Below are 19,862 nucleotides of genomic sequence, written 5' to 3'. Positions count from 1 at the left end.
AAACGTACCTGTGTCTGTTGGTGTTCTGCAAACATTTTTAGAAAGTAACTCTGATGAACTGATATCAGGTTTGATTATAGTATTTCCTACATTTTCAACAGATTTAATAAAGAAATCATTGAATTTTTGGGGACTTATATTAATTTTTTTGCTTCTTACATCTTTAGCAACACCATTTATTAATTTCCATGTAGCTTTGCACTTATTTGTGGAATTATCAATGGTATTGAAATTATGTGCTTTTCTGGCTTCCACGATGGCTTTTTTATACTCATTCCTGCATTTTATATAGGCTAATCTGGCATGTTCTGTTATCTGATTGCTACATATATTGTGCAACACCATAACTTGGTTTTTCATACTTGATAATTGTTTAGTGAACCATGAATTTTGTCTGTTTGTAGCCCTGTTTGTAAAGCCTTTGTCAGTTAATTTGCATTTCTTTATGGGGATATTGTCATTAAATTGTGTCAGAAATGTTTTAAAAAATCTCTCAAATAATAGTTTCCCTGACAAATCAGCACTAAGACTATAACTTGTGTCACCATGATATTGGTTGAACCAGTCTCTCTCAGCAAGGGACTTACAGAGCTGAACAATTTTGTCATCTGTGACAGGCCTGGTGATTATAACTTTTGGGACAGGCTTAGGAATATTACTATTATCAATACAGAACCTACTTGTATAGTTTAAAGATACAGAGTCATGATCTGAAAATGGAAATGCTGTAACAGCACATGACTCTTCTGTAGTTTTAAAGTTGACAAAGATATTGTCAAGACATGCTTTATCTCTTGTGGGCCTGTTATTGATTGAGTGCAAATTGCACTGTCTTAAAAGGTTTTTCAACTCGGTCACAGTACGTTTATGTGTTGTTATATCAAAATCTGCATTCAGATCTCCACCAATTACTATGTCATAATGCAACCATCTGGTCCCTCTTAGTACATCTAGCAGCATGTCCGATTTTTCTAGAAATACATTGATGATACCCTTAGGTGACCTGTAAAGGGATACTATTACTAACTTAAGACTGTCCATAACTATACCAGTGGCTTCAAAGTTCTGTTCCTCACATAAATAATCTAGGTCCAACTTAACAATGGAGCAGCTGAATGACTGATTAATATATATTGCCACACCACCTCTTATATGCAGTTTTCTACAGTAACTATTTGCTACATTATAGTTATCAAGTTTGACAACTGTAAGTACACTCTCAGTAACCCAATGTTCACTCAGACAGAAAATATCAAATTTGTTATCTAGTCCAAAACTGTTTACAATAAATTCTTTATCTATTAGCATGTATCAAAAAAGAGAATGAGACATTTATAAGCTTTCATATGATGTATGGGTGTAGAAAATTCACAAATGTGCTGCTGCTAAAAACCAACAATACAATGTAACCTATCCCTCTAGCTTCAGGAGTCATTCGTTGTACCACAAGACATTGGAAAATACTCCCACCTGAATGTTAGAGCGTTATTCTAAAATGAGGATTGGTTGCATGGGCGCGCGCGCGCGCGCGCGCACACACACACACACACACACACACACACACACACACACACCTGATGAGCATGACTGTTGGTCATGGTGACCATGGCGCAGATTCTACATCTATATCCATGCCCTTTGAGTCACTAGGGAGTCCATGGCAGAGAGTATTTCCCATTGCACCACATATTAAGTTTTCCTTCCATTTGATTCACATGTATAGCACATGGAAGAATGCCTGCTTAAACACCCGTGTGGACACAATATTTAAATTAATCTTGTCTTTGCAGTCCCCAAAGGAGTGACATGAAGGAAGCAATAGTATATTCATAGATCCTTCACATATTACTGGTTCCAGAAACATTGCAAGTCGGCTTTTGCAGGATAGTTGGCATCTAACTTCAGATATCTGCCAAGTCACTTCTTTCAACAGTTTCTGTGGCACACTTTCACCATTTGTGCTGCCCTTCTTTGTAGCCATTTGCTGATTTGCTGCATTGCATTTTTCTACATGATCTGTGTCTGTCAGCATATTGCCAGGCAAAAAATTGGTGCACTTACCTTGATACGCTTACCTGAAAATCTGAGCATTCACAAAGTGACTGCATATGCTAACCTGTCATGAAAATAATTGCAAAAGAAAGGTGGTATTAACAGTGGGTATATCCCTCTCCGCCACATCTAGCCTAAACTACACTGTTCTTTGTACATGACAAGATCTTAAATGGTTTTTGTTATGCAGCAATACTTTCACCCTTCACATCCACATAAACAACCAGTGCTCACTTCAAACCCACAAGTTGTTATTTGTGACCAAGTTCAATGCAACAAGACAGTGGAATTTTGCATTGCACACAGAACAAAGAGGTAAAAGTCATTTTACAGAAATGAAGGAAAAAACTTAATTGAGCTGTTAAATCTGCAGTTCTACCAATAGCTAGCTTTCTATATGTGTTATTCTATACACAGTACTGTTCAGAATAGTACTAGTATTCTTCTCATACCCTATGAAGCACGTCATTTCTGCTCAGAAGCTATCACACCACACACTCAAAAAAAAATAGCCTGCCTTGACTGTCCAAGCATCCAGAACACACTGTCATTTTTGTTTCTGATTAGCTAGTACATGCACACACCTTTACAAACAGCATTTTACCTGTCCTCATAAAATCTTTCTTCCCCTACTCAGCCAACAAGAGGTGATGTTACAATTAATTAATTACACAATTTAATTAAAGAAAAAATAAAAATAGTATCCATACATGCCCTACCTGCTTTTTTTCTGAAGGAAAAGAGGGAATTCTCCCCCACCCCCCACCCCCCACCCCACCACCACCAGTGTGAACACTGATTGCTTTACAGTCAGCATTCGTCGCACCAGTTGCAGAACTGACTATATACATACAATTAACCACAATTACTTCATTTAAAACTCACATAAACTAACTATTAAGTCTCTCACACCACTCTGACATCCTAAAGGTTTCATAGTATTAACTACAATCCACATTAGAGGAAAGTAAGGACTTCTTCAAATGTCTATATAACTCTGTTGGTCTTTTGTTACAGATCACCACGATAAGTAAATTCCTTCTATGGACAGTTTTTACTATACTATATAAGCTCAAACCCTGATTATTACTGTAAAGATAAAAATTTACTGTTTTAGGGAAATATGAATAACTGAAAAACTATTGAATTTATGTATCTATATGTCTATCTTTATACAAGATGGTTGTAGAACATCAGCAGTTTAATGTAAAATGTCAAACACCTTCAGCAGTCTAAATTTCCAGCCCCCCCCCCCTCCCCTCCTCTACCAGTTTCAGCTTGCAGACTACAAGTGATGATCGAAGGGATCCCTGTGTTATGAAGAAGTCTACGGGTACCAGTGACTGTATCTTGGCCCATATTTCAACTGTACAGAAATTGGTTTCTTCTTACAGGGTCAGGGGACCTGAAGACAGCATAGTGTAATACTGAAATTGGTAGCTCAAATAAAATAAAGCTGGAAATTTGGAAACTTAGACGGCTGAAGGTGTTTTGATTTGACACTTTATATTAAATTTATAGTGCTCAAGCTTTCATTCAAAAAACACTTTCAGTCAGAAAGTCACATATGAAAGCTTAATTTTCATGTGATGATTATAAAAGGAGATGCATATGAGGGTTGGAACTTTAATAGTGGCAACTATTTATTTACAGCTCGTACGTAGATATATTGTCCTGCAAAATGATGGTCAGGTCCTGCAGAAAGTGTCACTGCTTCTGTGTCTATGCGGTTCAGTTTTGTTTCACAACCTATGACCAGCTTAGAGACAGAAGTGATGACACTTTCTGCAAGACCTGACCATCATTTTGCTGGACAGTGCTCAAGCATGTGCAGTGCATGCTGTTACTGATTTGCAGTGAACACATGGTGTGTCGTGGGGCGATCACTCTGTTTTTAAAATAATTGAAAAGCCACAATCGCCTCAATTGTTTATTAGATGACCGGTTTCAGCACTCTGAAGGTGCCATCATCAGATCTGAAACATGGATTAACATTTATACAACCATATGGACATCATATGCCGTGATGTCCATATGGTTTTATAAATGTTAATCCATGTCTCAGATCTGATGATGGCACCTTCAGAGTGCTGAAACCGGTCATCTAATAAACAATTGAGGCGATCGTGGCTTTTCAATTATTTTGTTACTGATTTGTGTGACTGATGGGGCTGCTAAGTGCTATACCACCTACTGCACTCCCCTGACTTAAGCCCTCATAAGTTCAACATTGATTTCTAAACTGAAGGAAACACTTCACGGCATTTGCTTCAGCATTGCTACAAATTCGTCGGGCAATTGACGGCGCCGCTTGAACTGTCAACACAACTGGCACTGCTAAGAGTATCCTATGACATCTACATCGCTGGCAACGGTTTGTACACAATGCTGGTGGCTACTTTGAAAGTCAGTAAAACTTTGAAACACACATCTATTTTGTACGAACTGTAAATAAATATTTGCCACTATTAAAAGTTCCAACTCTCGTAGTATCAAAGGTGTATGTTGTTGAACCTGTACTTAATTAAGCATTGGGCTTGACAGCACAGGCCAAGCAGCAGGTGTTCTAGACAATGGGAACCTCACTCCACAGCTCCTCTACACACTATGTTAACAGGGAGGCAATCAGAATTCTGCCTCTTGAACTGCAAATTTAAAATTGCTGATCCACAAATTATATATCCACTGTTACACCTCTTTGGTGTGGGTGTCACGCACATTTGACCATTATTCACCTCTCCCAAAGACAGGATATGTCTCATCAGGCGAACAATACTTTATGTTGGCCTCATGGGTGAGGGTACCTGTCCTCTGGACAAAATGGTGGTTTCTATTTGGAACAGTGAGGTAGTATTGGATGTAGGCTTTCCTCTGGTACATTCATTACAGTGACCCGCAAGAAAATAGTTATTTGTATTGCTGTTTTCTGAGCTGGTCCACCATTTTCATCATCTATAAATCATCACGAAATATTAATTTGTAAATTTTTCTAAGCCAGAAAAGAACCACACTTAAGTGGTTAAAAAAAATTCATAATAGCGTAAACAAATGCTGAAATCATAGTCCAAAAGCAATTGGAAAATACCTAATTTTTGCAAATCCCCCGTTTTGTACAGGGCGTTTTCCCTTTCATAAACAATTTAGGTATTTTGTAATTAATTTAGCTCTTTCCCTTATGTAATTAATTTAGGATGTCCAGTAATAATACTGACTTGTGGTATCAGCATGCTTTACCTTAGTTAATATCAATGTTCTTTCTTTCAGAATCCTATGTTGGATCATGAAACAGTTGAGTTTCCTCTGTATTTGACAGGTTCTCTATTTTTTTCGCTACAGCTTGCACCTGAACTGCATCAATCTCTCCTCTCTACATCTGTCATATTGATGAGTCTGCTTTACTGTACCTGTTTTCACACGTGTGCTTTTCTGCTTGGTGCTTTTCTGCTTGTCAGTCATTTGCAGACATTTTACTGGCTAATCCTTGGGCTCCAAATACATTTTTTCCTTAAGTGCATTCATTGCATGTCTCGTGTAATCATCAGGCTAGCTTTCTACATACATAGGCACTCTGACAGCTTAAGAGTATACAAACGTCTGTGAATGAAATCCATTACTGTCTGTAGATGAGATATGATATGAAATAATCTTAAATAAAAATATATCCACCAACGTACTAATCAAGATTTCATTTTGATCCCTATTTGACACACACTTTGTAACCAGAGAAGATGACTACAGTTAAACACTTTCAGAGTAATGGCATTTATTCTAAAAGACCAGAAGAATAAGTTATCAAATGTTACAGATATAGAAGACAAGAATTTATAGTATAAGAAAGTGCAAATTGTTGCAGCTATGTTAAGAAAATTTCAAATTACCACCAACCTTTAAATTTTACATTTCTCACTGCCAAGTGGCAGTTATTCATGTTTGTCTTCATGTAGTATTGTTCTAGAGCCCATAAAGAATATCAAGAAAGAAAATGAAACAATCTCAGATTTCAGGAATTAATCTGTACTTATTGTTTGTATTCTCAGTTTCAGTTTGTGAATTCCTTCCTGTCGCTATTTTATATAGCATTTTATCTTCAAGATCAAGAGAAACTGAAAGAGGTGAGACATGAACCATAAACTTTCAAAATTTTGTTGTTTCTTGTTATAACGTAAATAAAAACTTATATTTACTTGTCCATATTACAGCAACTGGCTGCCCTTCTGATAGCGAGACAAGTTATTGGTAATCTTAAAGAATCAGCATTACCATATTTATTGGAGCAATTACGCCTGGCAAAACTTAGTTTTGATCTCTTTGGCGCCCTGAGCCCTTCAGAGGCTAAGAAAGATCTTTCAAAAGAACCTCAAGTAACAGCAGATGATGGGACAACTACAAATAAAACAGGAAATAGGAACATAAGTCAAGCAGAACTAGAGAGTTCACTTTTCAAGGTTTGTTAACATTTGAATGAGATTTGTAAATACTATCAATTCCAAATTCAAAGAAGCGGAGCATTTAAAAAATATAATTTTCATTAACTCTTATCAGCGAAATGTTGAGCATGGAGAGAGAGAATGTACCAAGGGATGTGGTCCATAGAGTAGAAAAGAAATCTCACTGAGAAACTGCTGGTGCAAATCATATGTGACACCACTACGCTGTGATGTTATATCCTCACTTTCATGCTCACGATGCAATAGAAGGAAAACAAATTAATACTGAGCCTACAGAAATAACAACTGACAGGTTATGAGTCATGAGTACATACATAGATACATATAATGACGCTGTTTAGAAGTTCTTTCATAGAAATGCATGTAATTACAGATGTTCTCTGGGATCTTTGAATATTTATGCAGAAACTGTTTTCATAAATTGTTATTAATGTATTAACCTGTTCTTAACGCTTTAACATGGGAATGAATTCTTTAATCTGTATTGGTCAGTACTCTCACAAGGGAACAGGCTGACATTTCATGACACTACCTTAAAAAAAAGAAATGGAAGATGGCATTTTTCATGTAATTTCTGCACATGAAACTGTCTGGTATAGAGGCCTGAATTCTCATGCTGTGAGGTACAGGAGTCTCATGTTAGTTTCCACTGGTTTATGAGGTGAGCACTGAATCACCATTTAGAAGCGATCAAAAGATGATTAAATATTTGTGGAGAAATACAAAATTGGAAAGAAGTATACACAAATACATACAAGACTTCCACCATGTTAATGTAAGTTCAGCCTAATATTTGTATATTTTGAGTAGCACCGCATGTATTTAATGAGATTTTGAAACCAAGGAGAGAAAAAAAAACTGATTATGTACTAGTGATTGTAGCTGAAGAATATTGTCAGTGTGGTAGACTGGAACTCCAGTGGTCTGTCCATAATAACTTTCTCTTTTAATGTTCTGTAAAATACCCTCCACTGATAGGTAACAATGGTCATTCCAGACTGTTCTTCAGAATTATTGTGTACGAATGTGTAAGTGAAAACAAGGACTGTGCAGTTGCCTATTATGTTGCTCTCCTTTGAATGAATGTGTTCTTTTAGGTCACATTACCTTTCAAAATTAGATTGAGCTACTTTTTACACACAATATTCTTTGAAACTGACAAACCTATTAAGCACACCAGATTAAAAATTCGTTAACCCCATCATCATCATAATACTGTGTACCACCACCTCTAGCCTTGATAATGACCTGAATTCAGTAAATAAGAGCGCCCACAATTTCCTTCAGGTATGCCATATCCTGCTGAAGCCACTTATTGATGCTTTATATCCTGTAGATATCCCAAATTGTGGGAATGTTGAGTGCTTGATGCCTCACACAATTTGAAAAGAAGCAAAATGACAACACAGGCCATATCTCCAGGCAGACACTGTCTCATTTCTGTCTTGTTTTTTCAGATGAACAGCTTTATGTGCTGCTGTGAGCAATGCCCTTTTGTGGAGTACTTGGCTCCAAATCTCATTTGCATTCCGTTCCGTAGAGTGTTTGCTCAGAAACTGATTGAGATGAACCTACATTCACCAATAGCAGCAATTCCTGTGGTACCATTTTTCACCATCCATTGCACTTCAAAAAAATGAATAAAGATAGAAACATGGGGTGGATTTTAACTGAAGTATGTTGTTGTTGTTGTTGTTGTTGTTGTTGTGGTTGTGGTCTTAAGTCCTGAGACTGGTTTGATGCAGCTCTCCATGCTACTGTATCCTGTGCAAGCTTCTTGATCTCCCAGTACTTACTGCAACCTACATCCTTCTGAATCTGCTTAGTGTATTCATCTGTTGGTCTCCCTCTACAATTTTTACCCTCCACGCTTCCCTCCAATGCTAAATTGGTGATCCCTTGATGCCTCAGAACATGTCCTACCAACCGGTCCCTTCTTCTTGTCAAGTTGTGCCACAAACTCCTCTTCTCCCCAATTCTATTCAATACCTCCTCATTAGTTATGTGATCTACCCATCTAATCTTCAGCATTCTTCTGTAGCACCACATTTCGAAAGCTTGTATTCTCTTCTTGTTCAAACTATTTATCATCCATGTTTCACATCCATACATGGCTACACTCCATACAAATACTTTTAGAAACGACTTCATGACACTTAAATCTATACTCGATGTTAATAAATTTCTCTTCTTCAGAAACACTTTGCTTGCCATTTCCAGTCCACATTTTATATCCTCTCTACTTCGACCATCATTAGTTATTTTGCTCCCCAAATAGCAAAACTCCTTTACTACTTTAAGTGCCCCATTTCGTAATCTAATTCCCGCAGCATCACCCGATTTAATTCGACTACATTCCGTTATCCTCGTTTTGCTTTTGTTGATGTTCATCTTATATCCTCCTTTCAAGACACTGTCCATTCCGTTCAACTGCTCTTCCAAGTCCTTTGCTGTCTCTGACAGAATTACAATGTCATTGGCCAACCTCAAAGTTTTTATTTCTTCTCCATGGATTTTAATACCTACTCCAATTTTTCTTTTATTTTCTTTACTGCTTGCTCAATATACAGATTGAACAACATCAGGGAGAGGCTACAACCCTGTCTCACTCCCTTCCCAACCACTGCTTCCCTTTCATGCCCCTCGACTCTTATAACTGCCATCTGGTTTCGGTACAAATTGTAAATAGCTTTTCCCTCTCATTATTTTACCCCTGCCACTTTTAGGATTTGAAGGATAGTTTTCCAGTCAACATTGTCAAAAGCTTTCTCTAAGTCTACAAATGCTAGAAACATAGGTTTGCCTTTCCTTAATCTATTTTCTAAGATAAGTCGTAGGGTCAGTATTGCCTCACATGTTCCAACAGTTTTACGGAATCCAAACTGATCTTCCCCGAGGTCGGCTTCTACCAGTTTTTCCATTCGTCTGTAAATAATTCGTGTTAGTATTTTGCAGCCGTGACTTATTAAACTGATAGTTCGGTAATTTTCACATCTGTCAACACCTGCTTTCTTTGGGATTGGAATTATTATATTCTTCTTGAAGTCTAAGGGTATTTCACCTGTCTCATACATCTTGCTCACCAGATGGTAGAGTTTTGTCAGGACTGGCTCTCCAAAGGCCGTCAGTAGTTCCAATGAAGTGTTGTCTACTCTCGGAGCCTTGTTCGACTCAGGTCTTTCAGTGCTCTGTCAAACTCTTCACGCAGTATCGTATCTCCCATTTCATCTTCATCTACATCCTCTTCCATTTCCATAATATTGTCCCCAAGTACATTGCCCTTGTATAGACCCTTTATATACTCCTTCCATCTTTCTGCTTTCTCTTCTTTGCTTAGAACTGGGTATCCATCTGAGCTCTTGATATTCATACAAGTGGCTCTCTTATCTCCAAAGGTCTCTTTAATTTTACTGTAGGCAGGACCTGTGTTACCCCTAGTGAGATAAGCCTCTACATCCTTACATTTGTCCTCTAGCCATCCCTGCTTAGCCATTTTGCACTTCCTGTCGATCCCCTTTTTGAGACGTTTGTATTCCTTTTTGCCTGCTTCATTTACTGCGTTGTTATATTTTCTCCTTTCATCAATTAAATTCAATATTTCTTCTGTTACCCAAGGATTTCTACTAGCCCTCATCTTTTTACGTACTTGATCCTCTGCTGCCTTCACTACTTCATCCCTCAGAGCTACCCATTCTTCTTCTACTGTATTTCTTGCCCCCATTCCTGTCAATTGTTCCCTTATGCTCTCCTGAAACTCTGTACAACCTGTGGTTTAGTCAGTTTATCCAGGTCCCATCTCCTTAAATTCCCACCTTTTTGCAGGTTCTTCAGTTTTAATCTACAGTTCATCACCAATAGAATGTGGTCAGAGTCCACATCTGCCCCTGGAAATGTCTTAAAATTTAAAACCTGGTTCCTAAATCTATGTCTTACCAATATATAATCTATCGGATACCTTCTAGAATCTCCAGGATCCTTCCATGTATACAACCTCCTTTTATGATTCTTGAACCAAGTGTTAGCTGTGATTAATTTTTGCTCCTGGCAAAATTCTACCTAATGGCTTCCTTTTTTCATTTCTTACCCCCAATCCATATTCACCTACTATGTTTCCGTCTCTCCCTTTTCCTACTCTCGAATTGTAGTCACCCATGACTATTAAATTTTCGTCTCACTTCACTACCTGAATAATTTCTTTTATCTCATCATACATTTCATCATCTGCAGAGCTAGTTGGCATATAAACTTGTACTGCTGTAGTAGGCATGGGCTTCGTGTCTATCTTGGCCACAATAATGGGTTCACTATGCTGTTTGTAGTAGCTTACCCACACTCCTATTTTTTTATTCATTATTAATCCTACTCCTGCATTACTCCTATTTGATTTTGTATTTATAACCCTGTATTCACCTTACCAAAAGTCTTGTTCCTCCTGCCACCGAACTTCACTAATTCCCACTATATCTAACTTTAACCTATCCATTTCCCTTTTTAAATTTTCTAACCTACCTGCCCGATTAAGGGATCTGACATTCCACGCTCTGATCCATAGGTCGCCAGTTTTCTTTCTCCTGATAATGACGTCCTCTTGAGTAGTCCCCGTCCGGAGTTCAGAATGGTGGGGACTATTTTACCTCCGGAATATTTTACCCAAGAGGACGCCATCATCATTTAACCATACAGTAAAACTGCATGCCCTCGGGAAAAATTACGGCCATAGTTTCCCCTTGCTTTCAGCCGTTCGTAGTACCAGCACAGCAAGGCCGTTTTGGTTTGTGTTACAAGGCCGGATCAGTCAATCATTCAGACTGTTGCCCCTGCAACTACTGGAAAGGCTGCTGCCCCTCTTCAGGAACCACACGTTTGTCTGGCCTCTCAGTAGATACCCCTCCATTGTGGTGTCACCTACGGTATGGCCATCTGTATCGCTGAGGCACGCAAGCCTCCCCAACAACGGCAAGGTCCATGGTTCATGGGGGGGAACTGAAGTATAGGATTACAAAATGGTTTCTCATTTCCTTTTTTAAAAAAATGGCAGTATAGGTACTTCTCTTGTATGCAAGCACATACAACCTTGGGGTACTTTTTACAATTTTTCACAATCGAGACCATAGTCAAACTTGTCCTGTACTTCTGCAAAAATGCCTGGAATTACTACATTAGTGCTGATGAATTCATCCAAAGTTGCAGTTCACCCAAAGTTGTTGGAAGGGATCCACCTAAATTGTTTTACAAATCCCCACCAGAAAAGAACACATACTATGAGATCAGGTGACCTTAGAGACCAACGGTGCATTGTGAACTTCTGTGCCCTCCTTACACTGTCGAATATGCAATGGCGTACTCTCAACAAAAATCGTTCTGTACAGTCGTAACTGAATCACACCTGTTGAAACTAAGAATGTGAAATACATTTTCTTGTTGGTTTATCACCATCACCCACTGAGTAATGAGGCCCCTACCAGCAAACATACAAACTGGCAACTTATAACTATTTCCTGGATAAACTTTTAACATCAGTCGACCAAGGTAGCATTCTTTCTCAGCTCATGTAACAAGTGCAACTGTTATTTGACCCTGTGGATCATTATTTTTTATATATGAAGGAATGTAATTAAAACTGAATTTACTCCAGGAATATTTCATGGTTTTGCTGTCCAGCAAACCCTCTCAATTTCAGTACATAAAGTAAAATTTACCCCATATTTCTATCATCATTCAAGTAGAATGTATATTCCTGTGAAAGAGGATGACTTTCTTTGAAACATGAGTGTACAGAGAGAACTGAATGAATTCACATATTTGAATCATGGTGCTCTGCAGCTTACATGAATTTCAGAGATGACCTTTAATTCCAAGGAACATCTCTCAACTGCATTAAAAACATTATTAGATAGGTAACATGTTTGTAGGTTCCTTATCAACTTTATTTTTTTATGGTTGCTTGATAAGTTTTATAGACAAAAGATTTGCAACTGATCAATTATTCTTGTGTATTATACCCTTCATCAGTTTCCTTGATAGTGGGCTGAACCTGAAAGGGGTGGTGGTTTCCTTAGTAAGGGATTAGACTATTAGCTTTAGTTGGTCGCAAAATAATCACAAATGTGAATGAAAAAATGTTAGGTAATATGTGCTCCCTCCACAATGGTAGCAGTTTGCAATTGGACCATTTCTGTGTCAGCATGCTTCGTGAATCAAGGACAATTGCCTAATTGTTCAAAGTACATCGGATGAATTTTTTTTGTACCATCTACTCAAGAGTCACATCTTGAACGCCATCAAATTTCTATTTAATGAATTGTCTGTGAATTGTATGCCAAATCAAATAATAGTAGTTGTTGTTGTTGCTGTTATTGCAGTTGTACTAATAGTAGAATGGTGGTTTATATTCTATTGGTTGCATGCCTAACATCATTTTAAGAGACAGCAGTGGGTGCCCCAACACTTTTGACTTCATAATGCAGCAAATCTTATGACAAAAAGTGGGGTTATGATGCAGTGGAAAGTGTCATGTTGGAGAAAATAACAGAATCCCAGGGACAAAAAGTGTGCATAAATGAAATAAGAAAGCTGAAAATATGTTCAAAAACTAAAAGGATGGTCCTGATACTCAAGAGGCATGTGTTTTGTGATCGTATTATTTGTTAGCCATTTTATAACAATTTGAACTCGTCCTACGTATACAGCAGAACCAGTTAACTCACCAGCTTAATGAAAAACACTACATATGCTGCTGAGATGGACCGCCTGTTGCTGGACATACATTATTACAATAATACAGTGTTGTTGTTGTTGTTATTTCCAGTGTCATGTAGGGAATTCCTTAGTTTTCTTTTCTTTTTGTTATGTTATAATAGATATTCCTGTATGTTCGTAATATTTATTTAATATATATTTACTGTTTACTTTCAATGTATGTTGGTATACTGCACTGTCTTCATTTTACTCCCATCTTTCATATCTCGCCTCCCTTTGCCTTTGTCTTATTCTCCTCCTCCTCCTCCTCCTCCTCTCATGGACTGTGGACCTTGCTGTGTTCGGGTAGCTCGTGCATCTGAGTCATACAGATAACCACATCCTAGGTGTGTTTCTTGAGAGACCACACTAGATACAGTTCCTGAAGAGGGATAGCAGCCTTTTCAGTTGTTGCAATAGCAGTGGTCTGGGTTATTAATTGATGTGGCATTTGAACACTAGTCACTAGGTCTTGGATATATTGGTACTGCAGTATGGGCAAAAGCAAGGGCAAACTAAAGCCATTATATTTAATGATGACATTCAGTGCAAGTGTATCAGTTAGTGATGCTGTCATCTTCATGGGTATTTCAGAGACATTTATAATAATAATGTTAATAGAGCAAGGTAATAGTAGTACCACATACATGGTTCAGTATTGAAACAATGAACCCTTCCATGTCAGAAAGTCTTTCAGTTGCAATGGGTTCTCATATGAAAATATTTACATGCCTATCAATTACTGTTCAAAAGAAATGGTGAGATTTGCTTCACCTTATCTGATAACTGTGGTCTAAAAGTCTAATGGAGATTAGGATTTAATATCCTGTGAGAGATGTTTAATAACTTCATAATGAAGGGCATCTAATATCTGCTATTTAATTCTATTAAGTTAGCACGATGGCCAGAATTATGGTGTACCAAAGTAGCTCTTGGATTTTTAACAGCTCTAATCAAATTAGACAAGAAACCTACAAAAATTCCATTGTTACTTAAAAAAAAAAAATTGCCACATGTGAAACTAGTTTTCGTATTGTCTTTCGAAGGTAACACATCTCAATTATAAACCATTATTGATAACATTAAAGTTATTCATAGATGTTGTCAATGGCTTTATAGATCATTGTGGATAAATTAGTGGTAGTTTGTTGGATTATTAAATTATAGAATAGTACCAGAGTGATCTGCATATGTCTAAGCATTGAGGTCTACTGAACTAACAAACAGTGTGGAACCTTATAACTTGGCAGGCTAGCTGTATTGCGATTTGGACACAATTAAAACCTTATTGCAAAATTGAGTGTGAGCCACAAGCAGTATGGGCTGTGGGCCTATCCATTAAAATTGTATGTACCCTTAGAGCTAATCCAGTTTAAGCAGGATGATAGTGCTGTACTTTGTCACATTGATAATGTAAGGTCCAAGTTTCAATCACACCTTTTTTCCTTGTGTGAGATTCAGTTGTCGAGCACAAAACATTTACACATTAGCTATACTATATATGTTCATCGTGTTTGGATGTTGCCTGTTACCCAATGGAGGTAGTTGTGTTTTCTTTGGTACTACGCAGAGGAAAAATTCATTTTTGCTAAACAATGTAACAGTATTTAACCAATTCAGATTGCTAAAAATGTGCTGTAGCTTCCAAAACAAGCTAACAAAATACGCATCATATGTGCTATTTGTAAAGGAGACATTTTTTGGCACTCTCATTTTCTCTGACTTTTATTTGCTTATAAATTGGTATAGGGTTACTCCCAGATTTTAAATCCTCGTGTTCTTTCTTCAGGAGAGAAGAAAAGTAGTAGTTGGAGAAGTTGGAGTGGGAGAACTCAAATTAAGAGGGACTCACTGTGTCTTGCACAAAAAAGGAGCAAAGATGAAGGAAATTTTGTCAGTATAGGAAGCCAAATATAGTTTATCAGGAAGTACTGTGTCAGATTCAGCTCAACGACAATAGAATGAGAAATGAATAGATGTATAGAAGAATAAAATAAAATGACAGTGGTGCGAATAAAACTAATGAAGGGTAATAAATGGAGTAAAATCATTAAATACATTGTAAACAAACTCCATTGTATGAAGAAAGCCAAGAACAAGTAGGCTAAAAAGATTTGGTTTTGAAGGGTGGTGGGACAATGTGATATGTTCTAGAGCAAGTTCCCATATCCGAAGATTAGGGAAGGTAGTGCTAATTGGAAGTATTCAAAGTGTCCATTTGCTCATAGTTGCACTTGAGGTAAGATCATTTAACAGATGTTTTAACAATAATTATTTTTATTTTTTGAAGATGAGAACTTCTGTATTTTGGCTAGCAGCATATAATGGTATATAACTTTCCATGAACATTTGCATGTTACTAGCTTTTCTGATGTTTGCTTTGCAAATTTGGTCTCAGGTGCATCAGATATAGCACAATGGACAATTAGAATCTTTCCATTCCATCCTCTAACAAACCAAGCTCTTTTCAGCTGTAGACAGAAAGATTGCCAACCAGCTTAACAGATGAAACTTATTTTCACACATGTCATGTCTTCGGACAAAGTAGTGATACGTTTTGACCATAAATGCCAGTAGATAAGTGAACAGTATGTTGCAGCCCTTTTTAAAGACACACAAGTAATGAAAACACCTATAGCTATTTCATTTAGGATCATGCAGGAGCAGATACTGCCAATGTGTCTATGAGAATACTGGACTGTTTTTATTATAGGGCAGTTCCTAGACTCAATTTTAGTTAATGCTGGCATTCAACTGAGGCATTGAAGGCCTGCATAATACTCAATGATGAAGGGTATAGGGTGCATCAGTCATTGGAAGTAGAAACTTCACTGCTAGGGAGGAGCAACAGAGGATAGGAGATTTCTTTCTGGACAAAGGCAGTGGAATAGGTGAAGCAGATGAAAGTGTAGGAAAAGTTATTATAGGTATGAGGGTGTTCATGTGTTTTGAGCCAAAAGTTGAAAAGTCTCAGTTTTCTGTACAATTACCAAATTTTACTGCCTGCAACCAACATTGGCTGTTACTTTTTGGAGAGTCCATATTTCAGTACAAGCCAAGAAAAATATTTCTGCTTTCAACAGATGTGGTGAAATTTAGAACAAAAAAAAAAAAAAAAAAAAAAAAAAAAAAAAAGACTTGGGCTTACATTGAGCATATCAGCAATGTACCTTTCATCACATGTGCAAGTGCAAACATAAATGCTAACCATAATAAAGAAAATTGATCACACTATATATATATATATGACATACAGAACAGTCTTGGAATTTGTGTTTATAAGCAAAATCCTAATTTCATATCACAAATTAGCTTACAGAAATTAGTAGGATCATTTATTCGATTTTAAATAATGGTTGTACAATTTAGGATACAGACTATATAATATTTTAATTTTTCTGTTGATATACTGCATAACGTATCATCACACCTTTTAATGTTTTGTTTCAGTATGATGGAACATTTGCAGATCATCTGGAAATGTTTATACAGTTGGGTTATGTTGTTTTATTTTCGTCTGCGTTTCCTATGGCTGCCTTCTGTGCTCTGCTGAACAATTTGATCGAGATCCGTAGTGATGCATTCAAATTGTGCTTTATATTTCAAAGACCATTTGGTCAGAGAGTGTCAAACATTGGTACTTGGCAGGTATGTGTTAGGTTGTATGATGCTTATGTTCAAGTAACTATGAATTAATAGCTAACAAAAAAATTTTCCCACTGCAGAATGCCATGGAGGTAATGTGCTTAATTGCTGTCTTAGTCAACTGTGCCCTTATTGGACTCTCTGGTCAAGTACACAGAATGTTTCCAGAAATGTCTACAACACAGACAATTTTGCTCATAGTTGCACTTGAGGTAAGATCTTGTAACAGCTGAATTACCTATATTTATTTTTATTTTTGAGAGATGAAAACTTTGATATTTTAGTGAGCAGTATATAATAGTGTATAACTTTCCACGAACATTTAGATGTTACTATCTTGCTTTATGTACAGAGTGCAAATTTCATCTCAGATTCATCAGACATAGTATTATGGATAATCAGAATCTTTCATTTCCATCAGCCAAGCTGTCTTCAACTCCAGACAAGGAAATCACCAACCCACTTAATAGACCCAGCTAGAAAATCAGTTCATTTTTATTCATATGTCACCTGTTGGGACAAACTATTAATATATTGTGACAACCATACATTCCAGTAGGCATGTGAACAATATACAGGGTGATTATACTTAAAGTTAAACTTTCAAAACGCTGTAGAAATAACACCACTAGTCAGAATATTGTCAAATTGCAATGGAATTATATTGGAGAAGGGGAAAACATGTGGCAGAAGAAAAAAAATTGTGAAAATTGATCAATAGATGGCGCCGTATGTGTCAAAATACTAAAATGAAAACACCTGTCATGCGCATGATCCATAGAAATTGGTTAAATATGCCAGCTACATGGCTTTTCCTTCTTTTGCGTCTGCGTCATTCGCCATGACTGACTGTATCAATGCAGGATCACGCTCTGTTTGTAAAGCTTTATTACAAGAATGATGACTGTGCACGTGTCGCTCTGCAGAAGTTCTAGACACTGAAGGGTTTGAAAAAATGTGTTGGTCCGATGACTGCCATGGGTCTGGAGAAAGTGATTCAAAAAGACGGGTTCTTTTGGTGTGCAACGTGGTAGAGGGAGGAAACGAATTGATTCGACGTTAGTGGAAACAGTGGCCAACCAATGCAGAAGGAGATGAGTAATGGTGTGCAAACATATAGTGCACGGAGAATTGCGTGAACATTGGACGTACCCGTGAGCACGGTGAACATTGGACGTACCCGTGAGCATGGTGTGTAAAATCCTATCCTTCTGAGCTATCCATCAAATTTACCAATGTGCACGAGTTGCTTCCTGTTGACCAGCCAGCAGGAGAGATCTTTGCTTTAGAATTTCTTGTTTACATGGAAGAGGACAATGATTGGCCGTGGAAGTTTTTGTGGACAGATGAAGCCCCTCTTCCGTCTGACAGAATATGTCGATACACAGAATTGTCAAATATGGGCAACAGAAAATCCATACGCAAATCAACCAGTGCCACTCCATCCTGAAATGGTCACTGTGTAGTGCAGGTTTACAGCATCATTTATCATAGGGCCATATTTTTTTGAAGAGACAGGTGCTTCCAGTCCTGTTAACTGTACCATCACTAGTAAGCGCTATGAGTGTCTTTTGTGCAACCATGTCATTCCAGCTCTCCAACAGCATGGGTGTGTGGATGGGATCATTTTTATGCAAGATGGCACACATCCGCACATTGACAATCCAGTTAACCAGCTACTAAAGTGCCATTTTGGAAATGCTAGAATTATCAGCCGCCATTTGCCTACAGCCTGGCTGTCCCAATCACCTGATATTAATCCGAGTGACTTCTGGTTGTGGGGCTATCTGAAAGAGGTTGTGTTCACTTTTCCGATTGCAAACTTAGCTGCACTGAAGGTACGCATTGCGCGACATGTTCTGAACGTGACCTCGGAAACTCTTTGATCCGTTGTCAAATGTGCTGTTTTTCAATTTCAACTTGTAGAAATGGCGGACAGCATATTGTACATGTTTTGTGCCAGTCACATTGAAATTAATAATTTTATTTGATTTTTATTGATTCTGTTTATGCAGTTTTTGACCTCAAGACAATTAAAAACTAATGTGAGTGATGCTTTTTATATGGCTTTTGGCCTCAGGACAATTAAAAACCGACGTGATTGGTGCTTTTATGCAGCTTTTGGCCTCAGGACAATTAAAAACTGAGGTGAGTGATGCTTTTTATGCGGCTTTTGGCCTCAGGACAATTAAAAACTGAGGTGAGTGATGCTTTTTATGCAGGTTTTGGCCTCAAGATATTAAAACCCAATTTTCCCATCCAAAGTGATGTGACCTTGCCGTGGCGGATGTAACTAACAGTATCACACCTGTACACCCATGCAAACTGAGTAGTACAGTTTGTTTAACCTCAAACTTACACCTTGGGCATTGTTGTATGATTCATTTGTCATTTGCAGTTGACCGCTATTAAATTATGATGCTTACAGCACCATCTATTGCTACATTTTGTAACTATTTACTATTTAGTCTGCCGTTCATTTTTCCACATTCTTCGATAATATTCCATTGCAATTTGATGTCATTCTGACCTGTGCTGTTATTTCTATGGTGGTTTGAAAGTTTGACTGTAATTATAATCACCCTATCTTGCAACCATTTTTAAAGAAATAATAAATAATGAAAAGCCCTGTGGTTATTTTATGCAGGAAAATACAAGACCACATACTGCCAATGTGTCTGTGACAATCTTACAGAGTATTTTTGGTTATAGGATATTTCCTAGGTTTAGTTTGAGTTAACGCACAGCTCTGTAAACAGATGTTGTTGACACACCACTCTAGAGCACTGCACTGTGTGAAAATTTTCTGGGACTTCTTTCTAAGGATGCACCTAACTCGTCTTTATTTATTCCCATTTAAAATGTGTGAACAACATTCCTGAACATCACATACTGCTATGCACAAATTTTGAGAACACTTCAAATTCAGTTTCAACAAAATCTGAACTAACAGGTCTCGAGTAAGAAGGCATACATTCA

At 37.5% G+C, this 19,862-nt stretch overlaps 1 protein-coding gene across 1 annotated transcript in view; it reads left to right on the top strand.

Moving 5' to 3' along the window:
* The window catches only part of LOC126483702 (anoctamin-8), a 192,921-nt gene that overhangs the window by 169,082 nt on the left and 3,977 nt on the right, over positions 1-19,862 (top strand). The window contains exons 11-14 of the mRNA XM_050106792.1: positions 6,090-6,164; positions 6,252-6,497; positions 16,689-16,886; positions 16,964-17,095. Of these exons, the coding sequence (XP_049962749.1) occupies positions 6,090-6,164; positions 6,252-6,497; positions 16,689-16,886; positions 16,964-17,095 (651 nt within the window). The remainder of the gene's footprint in view (positions 1-6,089; positions 6,165-6,251; positions 6,498-16,688; positions 16,887-16,963; positions 17,096-19,862) is intronic.

The sequence above is a fragment of the Schistocerca serialis genome, chromosome 6, assembly GCF_023864345.2.
Source record: "Schistocerca serialis cubense isolate TAMUIC-IGC-003099 chromosome 6, iqSchSeri2.2, whole genome shotgun sequence".
In the NCBI taxonomy this organism is placed as follows: domain Eukaryota; kingdom Metazoa; phylum Arthropoda; class Insecta; order Orthoptera; family Acrididae; genus Schistocerca; species Schistocerca serialis.
Note: the sequence above shows the minus strand (reverse complement) of the source record. Positions and strands in the feature narration are given on the sequence as shown.